The sequence below is a fragment of the Cordyceps fumosorosea genome (genome assembly GCF_001636725.1).
Source record: "Cordyceps fumosorosea ARSEF 2679 chromosome Unknown scaffold_13, whole genome shotgun sequence".
NCBI lineage: Eukaryota > Fungi > Ascomycota > Sordariomycetes > Hypocreales > Cordycipitaceae > Cordyceps > Cordyceps fumosorosea.
The window spans coordinates 295,646-314,727 of NW_017387313.1; the positions used below are offsets into that span (position 1 = coordinate 295,646).

The 19,082-nt window shown below is 54.9% G+C and overlaps 6 protein-coding genes across 6 annotated transcripts; 3 read left to right on the plus strand and 3 right to left on the minus strand.

The window, feature by feature from the left end:
- Positions 1-1,748: 1,748 nt before the first annotated feature.
- On the plus strand, positions 1,749-6,657 carry ISF_05474 (DNA topoisomerase 2; the record flags this gene model as incomplete). Its single annotated transcript, XM_018849079.1, has 2 exons — positions 1,749-1,823; positions 1,903-6,657. The coding sequence occupies 2 exons, from the start codon at positions 1,749-1,751 to the stop codon at positions 6,655-6,657; spliced, it is 4,830 nt and encodes a 1,609-aa protein (XP_018703650.1).
- Positions 6,658-6,939: 282 nt separating this feature from the next.
- On the minus strand, positions 6,940-7,626 carry ISF_05475 (hypothetical protein; the record flags this gene model as incomplete). The annotated part of the gene is made up of 3 exons (XM_018849080.1): positions 6,940-7,007; positions 7,063-7,370; positions 7,442-7,626. The coding sequence occupies 3 exons, from the start codon at positions 7,624-7,626 to the stop codon at positions 6,940-6,942; spliced, it is 561 nt and encodes a 186-aa protein (XP_018703651.1).
- A 579-nt stretch (positions 7,627-8,205) lies between these two features.
- ISF_05476 (TAP42-like protein) lies at positions 8,206-9,321 on the plus strand (the record flags this gene model as incomplete). Its single annotated transcript, XM_018849081.1, has 1 exon — positions 8,206-9,321. One exon carries the CDS (start codon positions 8,206-8,208, stop codon positions 9,319-9,321), a length of 1,116 nt encoding a protein of 371 aa, XP_018703652.1.
- A 402-nt stretch (positions 9,322-9,723) lies between these two features.
- Positions 9,724-12,243, minus strand: ISF_05477 (hypothetical protein; the record flags this gene model as incomplete). Its single annotated transcript, XM_018849082.1, has 1 exon — positions 9,724-12,243. One exon carries the CDS (start codon positions 12,241-12,243, stop codon positions 9,724-9,726), a length of 2,520 nt encoding a protein of 839 aa, XP_018703653.1.
- Positions 12,244-13,973: 1,730 nt separating this feature from the next.
- On the plus strand, positions 13,974-14,236 carry ISF_05478 (hypothetical protein; the record flags this gene model as incomplete). The annotated part of the gene is made up of 2 exons (XM_018849083.1): positions 13,974-13,990; positions 14,083-14,236. The coding sequence occupies 2 exons, from the start codon at positions 13,974-13,976 to the stop codon at positions 14,234-14,236; spliced, it is 171 nt and encodes a 56-aa protein (XP_018703654.1).
- A 542-nt stretch (positions 14,237-14,778) lies between these two features.
- On the minus strand, positions 14,779-18,404 carry ISF_05479 (hypothetical protein; the record flags this gene model as incomplete). Its single annotated transcript, XM_018849084.1, has 2 exons — positions 14,779-18,026; positions 18,095-18,404. The coding sequence occupies 2 exons, from the start codon at positions 18,402-18,404 to the stop codon at positions 14,779-14,781; spliced, it is 3,558 nt and encodes a 1,185-aa protein (XP_018703655.1).
- Between the last annotated feature and the right edge of the window lie 678 nt (positions 18,405-19,082).

Below are 19,082 nucleotides of genomic sequence, written 5' to 3' on the forward strand. Positions count from 1 at the left end.
TCAGGCCTTCTTCCACCTTGGCGTGTCGCTGCAGCTCCGTTAAATCAAGATCTGGTTGGCTCATCGAGTCGGCCCGCGTCCTCGTCCTCGTCCTGGCCCTTTCGCTGCTCTTGCCGGTATGGTGCAAACGACACGACCGCGCCCTTAATCAACGCCTCAATGTCACTCTCCATTCGAATCATGTGGAGAAGCAATCCTCGAGCTAGCGCGGTGCTAATGGCGCAGGATATGATGCATCTCGGATCAGGATGGGTAATGACGGAGAGATCGGCTGCAGTTTGAAACGTCTGCTCGAGGGACTTTTGTAGACACATTAAGCCGAGAGCGTGGGTTCTCATCAAACTACCGTTTGCAGCCACTTTGTACCCGGAATTCCTCCACCATTGCCGAGCGGTCGCCTCGGGATCTTTCAGACAGGTTTTTGCTCGCACCGTAGACCCTTCCGTGTGGCCCAACCGCATGGGAAGGGTGTCTGTCCAAGGCTCACAGGCCCTGTCGGACCCAAATGTCCAGGCGCATTGCAGAGTCTCTCGCCGAGATCTGCTGCCCATTCTTGTGCGAATCCGACAGCAATATCAGCGGCCCATGTTCAGTGTCATGCCTCCACGCGTCTGTTTGATGCGGATCACGATGGGCGTCCGAGTGCAATGCCGTTGCTTCCGCCTTGGGTGCCAACACAGATGATGTGGGAAGGATATAACTGAGCAGCGATATTTGCAGACAGAAACTCGGTGTACAGGCCAATCGCATCCCCGAGAGCTGGCTCAAACAGGCAACCAATAATGCCATCTCTGCAGCTTCTGGTTCTTCATCTCGCGCAACGCATGGCTTGAGACATGAATATCACTCATGCTGAATTATGGCCATGTTTCTTTTTAGAATTTGGGCTTCGTTCTACAATGGAAAGAGGACCCTTGGGGTAGTTCGTCCTGTTGCTGCCTAACAGGCTTGGTGCAGACCCGGCGATGGGGTCCACGAGGGTTCAGCCTCGGCTGGGGTATCTGGACTAGATCATGAGTACTAAGTCAGAATAAGAAGAAGTCTATGAAGATCCGGAACGGGGCACGAAACAGGCAATGCGAAATCCGCTTATTGTGAGCCTGATGGATGGACCAGGTCGAGGTGAGGGCCTGCAGGGAGTGGCCTCGTGAGTGCCACGCTAATACCGCAACGATAATCATTGCATTGAACTTCAGCGTGTCAAAGCCGAGCTGCAGGTGGCGGGAATATTAAAATCACACGTTGAAATGAGTGATTTAATTGCCACCTTCTATTTTAATCTTCTTTATTGATATTTATTTTTTTCCACTTTTTGTATTAAACTTGCAGCCTTGCGTACGGCAAGTCCTGAACATTGTTTACTGTATTGTTATGTGCCTGATTGGGAAAGTGAGATCTGGGTGCCTCAGGCATAAAAACACGCTCCACTGTGCTAGGTATTCGACAAACGCGTCTTGCCAAGCGTCAAACGGCGACAGGGGATGCTGTTATTTACTTAGAGGGCAAGTCAACAACCCAGGCTCTTGTAAAGCTACTTGCACGGCAACGAACTTGGCTCGTGTCACTTGGCTTTCACTCGGCCTCATTCAACTCGTTTCCGCCCGAAGCCCCCATACACTCGGAACCTGCACCCTGCAACCACCCATTAGCTACTTCGTACTTGCATGTGCATCGCAATTTTCTAGCCTTGCTCCCCAGGGCCTCTCCACGGCTCACTCGCTAGCCAAGGCAGCGCGGCAACTATCGCGATGGACTCCGACATCATGGACGACGATGTCTTTAGCCCAGACAACGACTCCGACGGCTACGTCCCAGAGCCAAAGGTGTGTTTCCTCGCAGATTGAGCAGCGCTACGTCGTTGACGATTCTGGGCGCAAACGCTAACGACCAATCGGTGGACAGAAAACAAAGCCCGCCGTCTCCAAGGCAAAGAAACTCACACAAACAACGCTCAAGGCAAAGGCGCCAGCTAAGAAGCGAAAAGTCATCAGCGACGATGAAGGCAATGGCGACGACTCAACCGGCTTCTCAAACACCCCTCCGAGCTCGAAGAAGACGAAAAAGGCACCCGCAGCCAAGAAATCGGGGGGCGTACCCCTTGCAGAGGTCGAGAATGACAGCATAGTCTTGGACTCGACTCCAAAACCTACGGGCAAAAAGAAGACGGCCACTGAGACCTATCAAAAGCTCACGCAGCTTGAGCACATCATCAAGCGTCCCGATACATACATTGGATCAGTCGAATCGACCGAGCAGCAGATGTGGGTGCTCAACAAGGAGACGCAGCTCATGGAGTACAAGACTATCAGCTTCGTTCCTGGCTTTTTCAAAATCTTTGACGAAATCATGGTCAATGCGGCTGATGTCAAGCAGCGTAATGATTCCATGACATATATCAAAGTGAGCATTGACCGCAAGACGGGCCAAATATCTGTTGAAAACAACGGAAAAGGTATTCCTGTGGAGATGCACGAGAAGGAAAAGATTTACATCCCCGAACTCATCTTCGGCCACCTTCTTGCCGGTTCCAACTTTGACGACGAGGAGAAGAAAACCGTCGGTGGTCGCAACGGTTACGGTGCCAAGCTCTGTAACGTTTTCAGCACAGAGTTCACGCTGGAATGCCAGGACTCTGGTAACGGCAAAAGATACAAGCAAACGTGGACGGACAACATGTCTAAGATGGGCAAGGCTAAGATCACATCCAACAAGACATCCGACTTTGTTCGCATCACTTTCATGCCCGACTACAAGCGCTTTGGAATGCCCGATGGCATAGATGACGACCTAGAGGGTCTACTCTACCGCCGAGTTTACGACATGGCCGGCACCATTCGCCGCATCAAAGTTCACCTGAACGGAGAAGTTCTCAAGATCCCCACCTTCAAAGCGTACTGTGATATGTACGCAAAGTCTATCGCCAAGGAGCGAACCGCTGAGGAGGGCGGCACCCCTACTTGCACCGTTGAAATTGACAAGGAGAAGACACACCCGCGATGGGAAGTGGGCTTCGCAGTTTCCGACGGCACCTTTCAGCAAGTTTCTTTCGTCAATAACATCGCGACGACAAGCGGCGGAACGCATGTCAACTATATCGCGGACCAGATCACTGCCAGTCTCTTGAAGACGCTGAACAAACGCAAGAAGGGCCACAGTCTGAAGCAGAGTCATTTGCGGAACCACATCTTCATCTTCATCAACTGTTTTATTGACAACCCGGCATTCACGTCACAAACTAAGGAACAAATGACTACCAAAGCTAGTCTCTTTGGTAGCAAATGCGTTCTTGGCGATCAGTTTTTGAAGAAGATTGCTTCATCCGAGGCCATCCAAAACATCATTGAAGATGCGGAGAAGAAGGCAGACAAGTTGATGGCCAAAAGCGATGGTAGCAAGCGCTCACGTGTGAGCAACACCAAGCTCGTCGAAGCCAACTTGGCCGGTTCGCGTCGTGGTCATGAATGCACTCTGATCTTAACAGAAGGTGATTCCGCCAAGGGTCTAGCAGTGTCTGGCAGAGCGATTCTCGATCCCGATCGCATTGGTGTATTCCCTCTACGAGGCAAGCTTCTCAATGTTCGAGATGCATCCATTGACCAAATCACGAAGAATCAAGAGATCCAAAACATCAAGCAGTTTCTTGGCCTCAAGCATAAACAGACCTACACCGATACCAAGTCTCTCCGTTACGGCCACCTGATGATCATGGCCGATCAGGATCATGACGGTAGCCATATCAAGGGTCTTTTGATCAACTTCTTGCAAGTTCAGTTCCCATCTCTGCTGCAAATTCCTGATTTCTTCCGTGAGTTCGTAACACCAATCATGAAGGTCTGGCAAGGATCCGACCCCAAGAAGCCGACAAAGTTGCGCTCCTTCTTCACCCAGCCTGAGTTCAACGAATGGAAGGAAGATCACAAACACGAACTGGGCAGATGGCAATCAAAGTACCTGAAGGGTTTGGGTTCCTCATCAAACGAGGATGCTCAGGTCTATTTCAGCAATCTGGACCAGCATCTCAAGGAGTTTGAAGTCATGAAGCCCGAGGAAGCCAACCTTTTCGACCTCGCCTTTTCCAAGAAGAAGGCAGACGCGCGAAAGGAGTGGCTCGGAAATTTTGTTCCCGGCACTTTCCTCGACCACGGCACCAAGGCCATCACATACACCGATTTTGTCAACAAGGAGTTGATCTTGTTCAGCATGGCTGACAACATGCGATCCATCCCCTCGATTGCAGATGGCCTGAAGCCCGGTCAGCGCAAGGTTCTGTACTCTTGCTTCAAGAAAAATTTGATCAAGGACAAGAAGGTCGTTGAACTGGCCGGTTATGTCTCCGAAAAGTCTGCCTATCATCATGGTGAACAATCGCTTCAGCAAACCATCATCGGCATGGCTCAAACCTTTGTTGGCTCTAATAACATCAATCTCCTAGAGCCCAGTGGCAACTTCGGTTCCCGTCTTGCTGGCGGTTCCGACGCTGCCAGCCCTCGTTACATTTCCACGCGCTTGACTCCCTTTGCGAGAAAAATCTACGTTGCTGCTGATGAGCCCAACTTGAAGCACCAGTACGATGATGGGAATCTTATTGAGCCTGAGGTCTATGCCCCGATCATCCCCATGATCCTTGTGAATGGTGCCGACGGTATCGGTACTGGTTGGAGTACTTCAATTCCAAACTATCATCCGACTGATATTATAAAGAATCTGAAGCGACGCATGGGTCGTCTTGATCTGAAGGAGGATGAAGGGCAGCCTTTTGAGCCCATGATGCCCTGGTTCCGCGGGTGGAAGGGCACCCCCGAGGCTGCTGGTCCGGACCGTTACAAATTCAACGGCATCGCATACCAGAACGACCAGAATCCGAATGAAATCGTTGTCACTGAGCTACCCATCCGAGTGTGGACCGATGATTTCAAGACAAAATTAGAAAAGGTGGTCAGTGGCCAAGAAGGGCCTGCCTGGATCAAGGACTACAAGGAATATAACGACCACAACATAGTGCACTTTGAGATCATGATTGACGAGAAGTACACGAGCAAGGTGCTTGAAGAGGGCCTCTTGGAGCGCTTCAAGCTCCAGAAGCAGGTTGCTACATCTAATCTGGTAGCCTTTGATGTACACGGTCGCATTCGCAAGTACGAAAAGGTGGAAGACATCATGGAGGACTTCTACCAGTACCGAATGGACTTGTACTTCGAGCGAAAGAAGTACTGGCTCAATTTCTTACACCGCGATTACCGCAAGCTCAAAAACCAAGCTCGCTTTGTTCAGGAAATCATCAGTGGTGTGCTAGTCGTTAGCAAAAAGAGGAAGCAGGTTCTGGTCGCGGAGCTGCGCGACCGCAAATATGAAGCTTTTCCGCCTGCGAAGGCCAGCCCCAAGGAAGATGAAGAAGCGCTGGGTCAAGATTCTGACGGTGAGGACGAGTCTTCGGAGGCAAAGGAGTCCGGTGCACGAGACTATGATTACCTATTGTCCATGGCGATTTGGTCCTTGACTGCCGAGCGCTTGGAAAAGCTCCTCGCGGCTGTCGCCAAGAAGAAGGGCGAGCATGATGAACTTCAGGCCAAGAGCGAAAAGGATCTTTGGTGCGAAGACCTTGATGCATTCGTGGCTGAATGGGATAAGCAGGTCGCTCTTGATGCCGAGATCCAGACCAAGATTCGTCGCCTAGGCCGCCGCGCTTCGAAGAAGATAGGTGCTGGCAAGAACCGCAAGGCCAAGGACGATGATGAGTACGAGCCTGAGAAGAAGAGCCGAGCCAAGGGCAAGGCTGCGGCAACAAAGCCTGCTGCGGCTAAGCCAAAGGTGGAAAGCAAGAGTGCTCAGCGCTTTGCTGATATGTTCAGTTCTAAGCCTCGAGTCAAGAAGGAGAGCAATGCGGACGTTGTGGAACTATCTGACAACTTTTCCGACGATGACTTTGCTGCCCTCAGCAGAAAGCCGGCTGCTCCAAAGCGTCCTTTGGCGGCCGTGTCAGCCACCGCATCGACGTCTCAATCGCCATCGGAAGAACCAGAGGCTCGTCCTAGGAAGCGAGCGGCAGCTTCCAAGGCTAGAACTCTGTTTGATGACTCTGAATCTGAGAAGGAAGACGACGATATGGTCGACGTCAGTTCCCTAGTAAAGGGCATCAGAGCAACAACGAAGAAACCGAGCGCGTCACCCGCCCCAGTAACCAAGTCGGTCTCTGCACGATCCTTCCAGATTGACGATGACGACGATGATGTTATTGCTTCATCCCCGGCGGCTCCAACAGTGAGCAAAGACGACATCATTGACAGCCTTTTATCTGATGGCGACAAACCCCAAAATCCGGTTTTAGCGATCAAGAAGGTCGCTCGCCCCAAACCCGCTGTTACTAAGACGAAGCCAAAAGCTGCGGTCAAGCCCAAAGCTGCGGCAAGCAAGGCGTCCACCCTATCACCGGCCGCAAAAATGTACGCGGCACGAAAGGCCTCGGCGCTGGCAGACGATTCAGATGAGGACATGGCTGTGCCTGGGTCGCCAAGCCCGAAGCGGGCGCCAGTACGCGCTCGTCCGGGTCGTGCGGCTGCGGCCAGAAGGCAAGTCATTGTGGATGAGGATGACTCGTTGATGGCGGAGGATCAGGATGAAAGCGATGACCCTTTTGAGATGGACGACGACGATGACTAGATGGTTGACTCGAGCCACGACAGCTGAGCTCTCTTTTTTTCAAGAGTCGTCAACTGGCTTTGGCTTATGTAATGGCTAGCGGCAGTTGCTTTTCGGCGTTGGGGTAAAGGAAGGGCGGATGTGGCTATCTTTTCATTTCGGACTCTGCTGTCGCCTACAGTGGCTCATGTACGCTTTTATATTGGCAAGTATTTGTTACCACCAGCTTAGTTGAGATTTACATTGTTTTTCCAGACTACAAAAGCGGCATCTCGTGTGGTGTTGCACGTATCAATCATCTTATCAAGGAGGCCTAACTATAGAGTCCTTTCCACGGTTTCCAAGACCACCAACCGTGGAGATGTCGATCCCTAACATTCTCACGTCAGTCCTAAAGAAAAGCACCCAAAGAAACAGTCAGCGAACCCTGGGGATGTCTCTTATATTCTTGAACCTGGCGCGTGATGATCTCCCTTGCCGGCTTCCAGAAGCACCGGATCGGGTGGCCCGGCTGCGGCCTGTTGAGCGTGACCTCCTCGCTACCTTGTTCCCGGCCGCGCTGAGTCTCAAAGGCGACGTACTCGTGGCGGCGCACGGCGATGAAGTTGAGCACCTCGAGGCGGTTCTCTGTCTTGCCACACGGCTTTGGAGGCGATCTTGCCGAGAAAGTGCCAGAACGGAAAGGGGTGCGCCGGGGGTTCGTAGCGGACGCCGACGTGTCTGAGGATCTGCTCCTGCCGGTCCAAGGATCTTCTGACATTGTCAAATGACATGGATGGGGATGGAAGAGGGGGCAGGGGCTTACATGAGGACGAGGTGGGTGATGAGGTCCAGGTCCAGGTTGTCAAAGATGGCTTCGTTGAGACGGGTGACGTCGGGGAGGGGCCAGGCGGCGGAGGCGAGGCGGTAAGGCAGGGCGGGATCGAGGTGAATGAGCTCTGGTGGCGAGGAGGTCTCAAGGTTGGGTGAAGCAGCCGACTGTTCGGCCATCTTGCGTGGAAGTGTACAGATTACGAATGTAGATGTAAACGAAAGGGTTTCCTTCGGTAGCACACGTGCAGAAGGGCAGCAGGCGAATCTTTCGGAGGGGCAATGGACTTTGCCCCGGAGTACGAAGAGGGGGAAGTGAATGTCTGACACAGCGGATGATTGAGTGTCTGAGCTTTTGTGTAACTTATTTATTGCTTTTTTGAGCCACAAGCAAGTACTTGGAAGGCAGTTGGGACACAGGGCTTGAGTTGTGGCAACATATGTATGTACATAAGTGCCACCGAGGGGATAGCCGTGTACAACTGGTAGCTGGCTGGCCTGCCGAAAATTGTATGCATCGTGTCCAGGGACATTAAATATATTTACAAGTCAGCGCGAAAGATGAGACCTTCTACTTAGATAAATCTGCAATGCATCTATATATAGACGGAGCCTTGGCCGCGTTTGCCCCTCCTTGCCGCTAACCTATGTATGTATGTATGTATGTATGTATGTAACCCCACCAAATCTGCAAGCTCTCCTCTCCTCCTCTGCCCCTCCATCTTCCACCTTTCAACCTTCTCACCCTTCCTCCACCAAATGTCCTCCTCCAACGACGAAGAGCCTCAATCCATCGCGGCCCTCTACGCCGCCGCCGAGTCGGCCCGCGCTGCCCTCCTCGCCCACCCGGACCCGCGCTCCTCCCACCCCGCCGTCGCCGCCACCCTCGCCGCCTACGACGCCTGCGCCCGCCGCCTCGCCGCCGCCGCGCTCTTCTCCCCCAACGAGTCCGCCGACGACCTCGCCACCGCCTCCCTGCCCTACCTCCTGCTCGACCTGCGCCGCGCCGACGTCCTCCTGCGCGAGCCCTTTGCCGACCCGCCCCAGCGCCGCGCCGTGGTGCGCCGCGCGCGCGCCGCCTACGAGTCCTTCCTGGCGCTGGCGGACAACTACGGGCTGGTGGGCGGTCGGTGGGCGAGGCTGCTGGAGCGGTACCGTGACGAGCCGGGGACGTTTGCGGTGGCGACAGCGTCGGGAGCGGGGGCCGGCGCGGCGGCGGCGCGTAGGGAGGCCAAGATCGCGGCGTTCCGGGCGGAGAAGGAGCTGAAGCAGCGGTTGGAGGGACTGCGCGCGGATCCTCGGTATCGGGGGGGCGGGGAGGAGGGCGGCGCGGACGAGGACGTGGTAAGGCGGGCGCACCTCGCGGCGGTGGAGCTGGGCGTGCACGAGGCCCTCCAGGGCCTCGACTCGCTGAACCGCGAGATGGAGATGCTCGCCATGGCACCCGAACGGCCGCCACCGCCCCCGAACAGCACCAGTCACGGCGCGGACGACCCCAACAGCCGTCGGCGCGACGCCGACGACAGCACCACCTGGCGACTCGACAAGCCCCTGGCGCAGCGTGGCAGCGGCCCCCTGCTGTCCGCGCAGGGCCGCCCGCTGCAGCCGTTCACGCTCGTCAGCGGCGGCCGCGCCGACCTCCGCGCCGGCGTCTTCCGCAGCGGCCACAACCTGCCCACCATGTCCATCGACGAGTACCTGGAGGAGGAGCGGCGGCGCGGCAACATCCTCTCGGGCGGGACGGACCCGGCGCCGCCGACGGTCGACGACGATGATGAGGAGGCGGTGGACCGCGCGACGTACAAGGCGCGCGAGTGGGACGACTTCAAGGACGAGAACCGCCGCGGGGCGGGCAACACGATGAACATGGGCTGAGGAAGACGGTAGTCTGAAAAAACAGAGAGGGAGGGGGGGGGGGCAGAATGGGGAAAATGGGATGCTGCATGTTGCTTTGGCTGTTCATCATTTAGAGCGTTTTTTGCTGTTCGCACATATGGGCGTCTGGTTAGAGGGAGGAATATATCGGCAGGTCTCACGTCAATCTGCGCAGGGTATATGTTGAAAATGAAAAATAGAATCAATTCCCAATCAATTCCCAATCACAAATATCAGCGTCTCTACTATAAATGTAGTATTCTGCGCTACATTTCAGTCATCCAATCATTCCCACCGCCCAATCTCGTTTCCCGTGAAAATGCATCCGTCATGCTAAACATTGATCCGCCAACAAATAAAAGCAACGTCAAATGAACTAGAAAATCTCCTTCATAGACCGCCCTAGATAAGAATCACATCTATCTCTGTGTCTAGCTCGTTTGTGTACATGTCATCCTCGCAGTCCAGCAGCAGGTCAAAGTCATCGTTGCTGATGGTAGAGGTGGAATCAGAGTCATAATCGCCATCTGGCTCCTGAAGAAAATCATCGAGGCTTGACAGGGTGTCCTGCTGCGTCCTCTGCTCCGGCGCATCAATGATGACAGCCGCATCTTCGCCCCTGGCCTCGTGGAAATCGGCAAGGTCGGAGTGAAAGCTCTCTGACAGGACCGACTTGTCGTCCGCAATGACCTTTTCGGGACGATACACTGTCGAGGCACTGTCGCGCACCTCCATCGAGGCCGCCGTGAGGCTGCCCCGCATGCTCAAGGCCCACATGCGCTCCGAAAGGGAGCCCGACATGCTCGACGCATCCGACGCAATGGTGATGCCGGTGTGGTATGACGGTCCGGGGCCATCAGGGCCCATCTCCGCTGGTGGTAGTTGATCCTCGAAAACGCCTCCAGTCCCATCGTTGAGGCCCCCCGCCCACAGAGGCAGAAACTTGGTCTCGTTGCTTGTCAAGGACAGTAAAAAGTGCTTGGTGCTGACGGTCCACAAGTCTTGCTCGTTATCCAGAATCTTGCCACCGAGCTCCTCGAGCTTCGACCTCACTTGAACATCCAGCCTTTCCAGGCTGAGCGGATAAAAGGGAACATGGTGCTGTACAGAAAATTCAGACAAGACTTCAGATAGTCTGGGGCGAAGTTCGTTCTCCCACGGGAGATACTTGTGGCATTCGCGGAGCCGGCCCATTTCCTTTGCGATGACTTGAGTAACTTCGGTCAGTGAACCGTACGAATTGTCTCCTTTTCTATTTTTTATATCGGCCCAAGCCTCCCATGAGTTCTTGAGCCGTTTGTATGGGTATGGCGTCAATAATGTTTGCAGCGGCGTCATATTTTGGCAAACATTTGCAAACTCTCGAAAGTCTGGCGGCTCAACATATGTAGCTCTGTCCGAGTCGACGGTGTTTTGCTCCATGGAAGTGAACAGATTATGGAGTCGACTTGGGCCGATGATATCGCTGGCTAGCACTGTCTGGAGCTGGACTTTGAGACTTTCAACCAGCTTCAGCGCGGGCTTGCACAAGTTCAGAGCCGAGCACTTCAAGGACTCTTCCAGCTTCAGCAATTCCAGGTACTCGGGAATTTTCCATTCTTTGAGAATACCAGGACTCTGCAATTCAGTCAGCAGTCTTGTTTTCCGCTCAACAAACGCCAAGGCAGCATGTTGAATCAGATTACTGAACTCATCGCCAGGGTCACCCTTCCTTCTACCGAAAAGAGTGACACGAGTCAGATCAATGCCGTCTTTCATCTCATCGCTAGCGGTCTGCTCAAACGCCAGCTCGTTGACAAGAATTCTGAAGGCAGTTCGAGTTATTTGAGGGTTTTCAAGAATGCCACCAATCCGTATGGTTTCCTCTGGTAGAATTTCGAGAAATTTGCTGTTTTTGCCCTGCATCAGCCACTGGATGGCCGGATCCTGGACAACAGAGACGCAGTCCCATATCTTGGCGAGGGCCACCATTGTCCATAGTCGTGGTGCGGAGTTTATGAAGACTTGCTTGCGTTCGATAAGCATGAGCAAACGGATGATGCCGTTGCGGTGTCGGATAGGACAATAATCCTTGATAGCAAAATGAGCAGGCACCTCGGCTACTTGAAGCTTCTCTCCGCCGTTGCGGGCGCTGACAAGCTCAAGTGCGGATAGAGGAAGCGTCACAACAGAAGTCTGCTGGGAGCCCGAATTGTCACCGCTTTCTTTGACGGAGATGGTCTCCGTCTTCGGGTCGGTCACGGAGCGATCGGCGAGTTGCTTGCAAGGGCAGACATCGTCGTGGCCTTTAACAAGGAAGTAGGGGACGTCGAGTCTGGCATAGGAGGACCACCATTTGATAATTCCAGGCGTCAGAGACAACTCTGTAATCTGGAACACCACTTCATCGCCCTCGGATGGCGGCGTGAGGTCCAAGACGTATTTGACGCCTTCGGGCAATTTGTTGACAAGCTTGCGGCGGCGCAGAACGCGGAACTGATAGCTAGGCTTGAGCATCTCACGAAATCGTGAGGATCCCGTGGCGAGCAGATTTTGTGAGCGAACTCGGAGACTTTTGGAACGGAATTGTTTCCCGTCGCAGTCGACGGGTATCTTGAAGCCCTTGGTTAGCTCAGGGAAGTCAACAAAGATAAGGGTGTCGCCGCTGTTGAGCTCCGCGTCGGTGAAGTGCATCTTGAAACGTTCAATGCTCGATCTCTGTTGATACTCGGCAGCGCTCATAGACTGCGACCGTTGATAGGCGGTAAGCCTGGAGGTCTCGGTGAAGGTGGTGGTGTAGTCTTCGTTTCTGGCAATGGGCTCCGTGTCGAGCCGGTGATGGCTTTTGGGGGGGTCCGGAGGCGACCTCATGTCCATGGCAGCCGTGAGGATGGAGTCCTGAATGGCCCTGTTCAGCTGCTCTTCCTCCTTGGCTGACACCATTGTGTCGTGAGTTGGCGCGGCTGGCCAACGCACAAGCTATCTAGCTTTCGGTGCAAAAGTATAAACCGGAGAGGGATAATGGACGGGGCGCTGCTGATTATGAGAGCTCAACGGGCAAGGGACGACGAGTCTCTAGTCTTTTTATGTGGCCTGAAAAGGCTGGACGAGGAATAGAATATTTTTTTTCGAGGTTATGGCTTGTTTGGAGAGGCTCAAAAGGCTTGGAGTGGGCGAGCCAGGTTGCATGTGGCTGTTGCCTGGCGAGGCGTCTCGGCTGGGCGAGTGACCGCCTTATTAGGGGCGATGTAGCCTTGAGTTCGTCACTACTGAATTAATTTAACCTGTGGCGGCTAAAGGCAAGAGTGGTTGAAGCCGGTGTAGGATTGACACGTAATTTCTTTTTCGAGATACGAACGCTGGTACGGAGTAGGGGTATTTGTGATTGTGGTAGGTATGGAGGCTGGGAAGGAGTCGCAATGATTCAGAGTGGTGCTCTTGTTTTTTGAGATACTTAATGGCATGGGCTAGATTCACCCGGTCGAATTCGTCGTCGTCGAATTCGTTGCAAGTCGTCCAGGGATCTGCATGTCGCGACGCAGGGCAGAACGGTGGTGTGGTCGTGCAGCATACGGCGACAGATGCGAGTATCATCATGCAAATCTGTAGGTGGGTTAATTTGTAGGTTCCCAGCGGAAATGCGAGTGAATGCAATGCAGCCAAGCAAGCAGGCAAATCCGGTACCCGTATTGGAGGGGGGGTGAACTGGCAGTGCGACTGATTGGGGGAGTCGGTCAGTACTGGTTTTTCCAGCGAGTGACTCAGTGTCGGCGCACAATTGTGCCATCATCAAAACAACTTTGAAGGCAGACCGCCGCAGCAGAACAAGACCTGGTGCGCGCCCAGTCATAGGCGAACATGAGCCACTGAGAGGTTAATCTGAGACAGATGCCTTGAGAAAATGCCCGAAACCCAGTGCAATTTCGAATTGCGATGTGATTTACCCATCTCGATCTGTTCAGATGGGAAGACCTGGTTGGAAAGGCGGCTTTGTGCGCAAGGCCATCTGCCTTTGCATCTAGGCAGCAATGAGGTTTTAGATTCCTAGACTGTGCTTTTTACCTTAATTTCGCTCTTCAACTATTTCCCTGTTGTCCGCCCCCCCCCTCCACGGCAGACCTTCCCGCCCTCTAATCTTGAAATTTGAGGCCCATTTCGCCAGCCCAAAGCCCTCCCGAATACCCCTGTAACCCACTGTAACCCACCTGTCAATGCTTGTCCCCCCGCAAATGGTCTGCCTTTTTGCCTGCGGGCCCCGCGTTTGTCGTCGATCCTCCGAGATGCCTCTAAATAAACAACGCCAAATGGAACCCAAGTCCAAGCCTCAGCCGCAAACTTCACTAACTCATAACCCAATTTACCAGCCATCCCCAATCTGGCCGCTAACCAGGCAGCAATTGGCAAAGGCACTTTAGCACGAGACACGCCACCGAAGTTGCCCAGTAGCTTTCAGGTAGGCAGCTCATCACCACCTTCCGGGTAGCTCACTCCGTTAGCCTACCTAAACCGTCGAGCTTTCCAGAACGCAGTACGTAAGGCAATCCCCATCCTCCTCAACAACTTTTCCGTCACCCCCATCTACCATCCTTCCCTTCCCCTCTTCTTCTTCTTCTTCAACATTTCGTCCATTTCACAAGTCTCATCTACCCCTGTTCCAACATCAACATCCAAACATGACCGGCGTCTTTGGGTAAGCACCTTGCTCCAGCTTCCAGCGCGCACGCGACAGCCAAATCCCAACCGTTTTACATGCTCGACACCTACTAACGAGCTCCTTCTCAGTCGCAACCGCGGCCTCTTCGTCGTCAGCTTCCTCACCGCCGCCGTCACCACCGCGGCCTTCAAGTACAAGTCCGACGCATATCGCTCCAACGAGATTGCCCAGCAGCAGCGCAACGGCTACGTGAGCGTTGACCGCAGCGGCGGCGGCGTCTAGTCTTGCCAACATTGCGGATGACCTCTTCATGACGACAGGAAGGAACATGGCCGCTCAAGATCGAGCACACATGCACATATACCTACATACACGCGATGCGAAGTCTGGAAAGGCAGGAGAAACTGCCAACTCCGTCAGCAATATAGCAGCCGACCACCAGCTCAACCTCCCGCGACGAAACGAAATGTACACAACCACCACATACACGTTTGCATCCAACTCATTTGCAATTGCTTCGCCTAGGCTCCCGCGCATATTTCCATTGCCAGGCGTTTTGTCAGTATTACTATCTAACTTGCAAGATGAATCTCAATCACGATTTCCCCGCTTCCAATTATACATCATGTTCTTTTTACAGTTCCATCACATGCTGCCAATTCAGCCAACCAGTCCCGCCCAAGCAAACATCCTCCGCACCCAGATCAAAAAAAGAGCAACCGCCAGATGCAACGCCAAAAATAATTATAGGAAACAAAACCGCCAACCATATACCGTATACCATATGCCACTGTAGAAATAACCAAAACATGTACAATTTGGTCTCAGAATGATCCTGCCCGTTTCGAGACGACTTCGTCAGCGTCGTCGTCGCCTCCCTCATCAGATGAGTAGGCTACGCCTTTGCCCTTGCCTTTGCCCCAGCCCTCTGGGCGCCCCGACATCTTGACCTCGCGCAAGCTCCGTCGGCTCACGGGCCGCTTGTTGGCCCCCCAGCTAGGCGTCGAACTTCCCTTGGCCCGCTTCTCTGACGGGCCTGCGCCGCCGCCTTCGTTGGACGAGTTCCATCGCGTCGGCGGCGTCGACGTGTTCTTCAGATCCCGCATCTCCTTGACCACGTCCGCGAAACTCTCCTCCAGCGTCTTCATGCGCGCCAGCACCAGCCGGCCCATCCTATCGCGGTCCGCTGCGTCGATGCCGCGCGCCACGCGCAGCCGGCTCTCCCTCATCATCGCCATCGCCATCTGCGTCTGGAAGCTGCCCGGCATGCTCAGGTTCATATGCGAGTCGTCCGCGCCCAGGCCGGTCTGGTCCGACATGACGCTCAGGTCGACCGATGACAGGCGACGACCGTCGCGGAGTCGGCCGTGAGCGGGATCCACGCTGAGTAGAGCGGTCCGGCTTACACCCCCCGCGTCGGCCATACCTGCCGGGGGTAAAATCGGCCGAGGCTTTATCTCAACAACGGCTGCCGGTTTCCTGGTCGGGCTGCGCCGTCCAGAGCTCGTGTGTCCCTCCCCGGTGGTAATGCGGCCACTACTACCGGGCTTCTTGGCCTGCGCCGCCTTGGGTGGCGACTTGGCCATGACATTAGCTGCCAAGGAGGTCTCCTCTTCGGGGTTGAACAATATTGTGTTTGTCGATAGCGTGCGACCATGCAGTCCACGACGTTGGTTGGTTGCACGAGGGGTGGTCGGTGCTCTAGATGGCACAGCGCCGTAGGAGCTGTGTGACGATGCCAACTTTCCAACGCTGGCACCAAGAGCTGGGCCGAAATAGTCTCCCTGTCGAGTCATCAGCCGCGTCTTATCCTCGCCAGGGCCTCGTCCGAGGTTTGTGGCCGCATCCTCTTCATCCTCGTCGTTTGTCACAAGCTCGTCGTCACCGTCCGCATCCGTCTGGTCCTTGAACTCGACGTTGAACGACGGCAGACGCGAGGCAGACGCCAATCCCGGACCAAAGGCTCCATTATTAGACAAGAACTCAGCCGGGTCACTAGCTGCGGACCTCACATCCGATACATGACGGAGATTAGACCCTCGTTCCCAGCCCACACTCATCCGTCTTTGCCAGTCGGGTACTGCACGACTATCAATGGTTGGCCAGTGCGTGCCGTTGCCGTCCTCCTCGTGCTGCTCCATCCAGTTGCGAATGGCATTCTGTGTCTTGCGTCGTTCATTTCTTCGTTGTGTCCGCAAAGTTGCACTTGCTGGAGCTCGCCTGAACAATTCTTCCAAAGCGCGGTCTTTTTGGTAGCCCGCGACAGACTCTTCCCGAACGCGAATGTTGGGACTGAAAATAGCCGTGCGGTTGACGGCATCACCAAAGGATATGGCGCGACGTCTGCCTCGCCCGTGATTTTCTACTAAATCGGTTGGCTCAAACATTGAGGGCGCTAGCCAAAATCTCTCATAAAGATAGATGCAGAAGAGAATGGGAAAATGCGTGGCCTTGATAATGGTTCGGTTAAGCCACACAAATTGCCTAAGTGGCATGCAATAGCGCAGCGGCATCAGCACCCATGCAAAGATATTCGTGGGCGCAATGTATGAGAACAAAGCATCATTCTTGACCATTGATATCGTGTTGATGGCAAAGACAAACTGATGCTCCTCTGTGGCGTTGGAAGCAATTGCGGTAAACGAGTTGGTCAGCACCGTAATGAGGATGGTGACCACCAGGTAGTGACAAATGATAAGGAAAACAACCATCAGCGATCGAGCCAGCCAGTTATAAGTTGGCCAAACCTCCCACACTGCAGGCGTGAACCCCATGAGGATCTGAAAGATCCTGTAAGCAACCTCGCTGCCGTCGCTCCCCACATTTGACAACGTGAAAAAGACGTAAAAGCCGCTGCACATGATGAGAACCAGTGTAAATACGGCAGCCAAATCAAGCGTCATGAGACGAAATGCAATCAGCAGCTGCGAAAAATATTGGTAGTGATCAAGCACACTGAAAATGCGCGGTAGGAGCAAGATTGCGTTGGCGGCCAAGACATCATAGGCCATGTCGTTCCAGTGATGCGGGTCTACAAGAAAGACCCCGTAGGCGCGCATGCAGTAGTATACGATGAGCAGGACCAAGATGCCAAGATCGAACACGTTCCAAAAGCTCATGATGTACAAGGCAAAACCCTGCTCGTTGAAGCCGACCAGCTCATCCAGCATGAAGCCGGCGCTCCAGAACCAAAAGACCAGCTCCAGCCCGCTGATGTGCACCGAGCGCTGTATTAGCACCGCCAAGAACAGCCCAATCAGCACCGCCAGCGACAGTGTTGACAAGAAGGACCGATAGCGCGGCACGCGGAGGCGGGAGAGCTTGAACATGGAAGCCTGTCGGGGGTCGTACAGCATGACGGTGCGCCGACCGTTGGGGACGTGATACTGGGCGTGCCTTGGCGCCGCCGCGCCGCCGCCGCCCCCCAGCAGCGGCGTCCTGTCGTCGAGCTTGCCGCCCGGCGCGCCGTTGGGGAGGCCGTGGCTGTAGAAGCCGGCGGGCGCCTCCTCCCTATGCAGAGTGTCGGCGGACGAGTAGAAGGAGATGGCGCCGCTCCAGATGGCCTCGAGCTGCTGGACGACGACCGGGTGGGCGAGGAAGTGCTTGGCGGAGGCGCGGATGGCGACCTCGAGCGTGGAGGTGCGTGAGGCGGTCAGCGTGCCCTTGGCCTTGCCGGCGGCGGCGACGCGGCCGGCGACAACGTCCTCGGGGATGCCGCCGGGCAGGCCCTGGAGCGGGTAGAAGTCGTAGGCGAGGGCGTCGATGAGCTCGCGCGTCGAGTACTCCTTGAGCAGCTTGAGGGCGAGCAGCTCGCAGACCTTGGAGCGGGTGTTGCTGATGCCCGTGTTGGCGGCGTAGCGCTGGCCCTCCTTGCTGAACTGCAGGCAGTTGGCCATCAGGGCGTAGAGGGTGGCGCGGGAGAAGTGCTGGGCGCGGATCTGCTGCTGCATCGGCTTGACGAGGAATTGGGAGACCTGGGGCGAGCGCAGCTGCTCCCAGGTCAGGGAGGTCTCGGTTCGCGTCGACACGATGATTCGGATGGCGTGAGTGATGTTGTAGACGGGGAGGGTGTCTGTGGGCGCGCGAACAGCTGGTCAGTTTGGGCAACGGCAGCGCGTGCGGAGCTGGAAATTTGCATACCGAGATGGCTGGAAGAGAAGAGCGGGAGGACGGGCAGGCCGCCGGGCCCTCGAGCTTCCGTATCTGGCATATCGTCTACGGCGTCCTCGTCATCCTGGTCTGGGCGGGGGCGGCCGTTGTCAATGTCGTGATCAAATTCATCCTCGTCCTCTTCGTCGTCGTCGTCGGCCTCTGTGAAATCGGCGGTAGCGTGGACTCGGGCAGAGAACTGGCGCGGGAGACGCTGTCCTTGGGGCGGCGGCGGCGACGACGGGCTGTAGGCGTGTTGAAGGCCGGCACGGCGCTGTTTGCCGTGGCGGGAGGCAAACATGGTTGGCCGAGCTGAGGACGTGGTGCCCCAGCGAAAATCTACCAGTTGGCCTGCTGCGACGCCATCAGACGCTTCGGGGTGAAGCAAGCGAGGACGGAGGTGGTTCAAGTGTATGTAGGTGGGAGGATGAAGGCGGTGGTGGTGGTTGTTGTCTCGCAGCACACACCCACTGGCAGGAGATCACTTGGGGGGCAGAATGCAGGAAAAAATCAAGAATCAAGATTTCGAGGTTGACCAGAGCAACTGCGGGTGCGACCAGGGGGGCGCGGATGGATGGATGGACGAGTGCTGAGTCTGAGTAGTGGTGTGGCGGCGGCGGCTGTCCCCCTTCATCAGGTCAGACACTCCCTTGCTGAGGTTTGAATGGACGATCAACGGGCCAGGGTTGGATGGTTGGCGGGGTACTTTTTTTCGCGTACATTTCTTCCCTCTCCTTTTCTATAGACGCGTTCTTTTCAATCGGATATCTACTATTTACTACTACCTGCCTACTATTATTCCCCATTGAATTTTCTTTCTGCTCTTCCGCAAGTTGCGCCGCCCCCATGAACCGACAGCAGTCAAGAGCGGGGTGGCGAGACGAACTCATTTATTTTGTGCAGCGCGAGTCCAAGATTGAGATTACAGTATCCATAGCGGCTCCGTTGCGGCTCTGCCATGTGGTCCATGCCCCAGTGA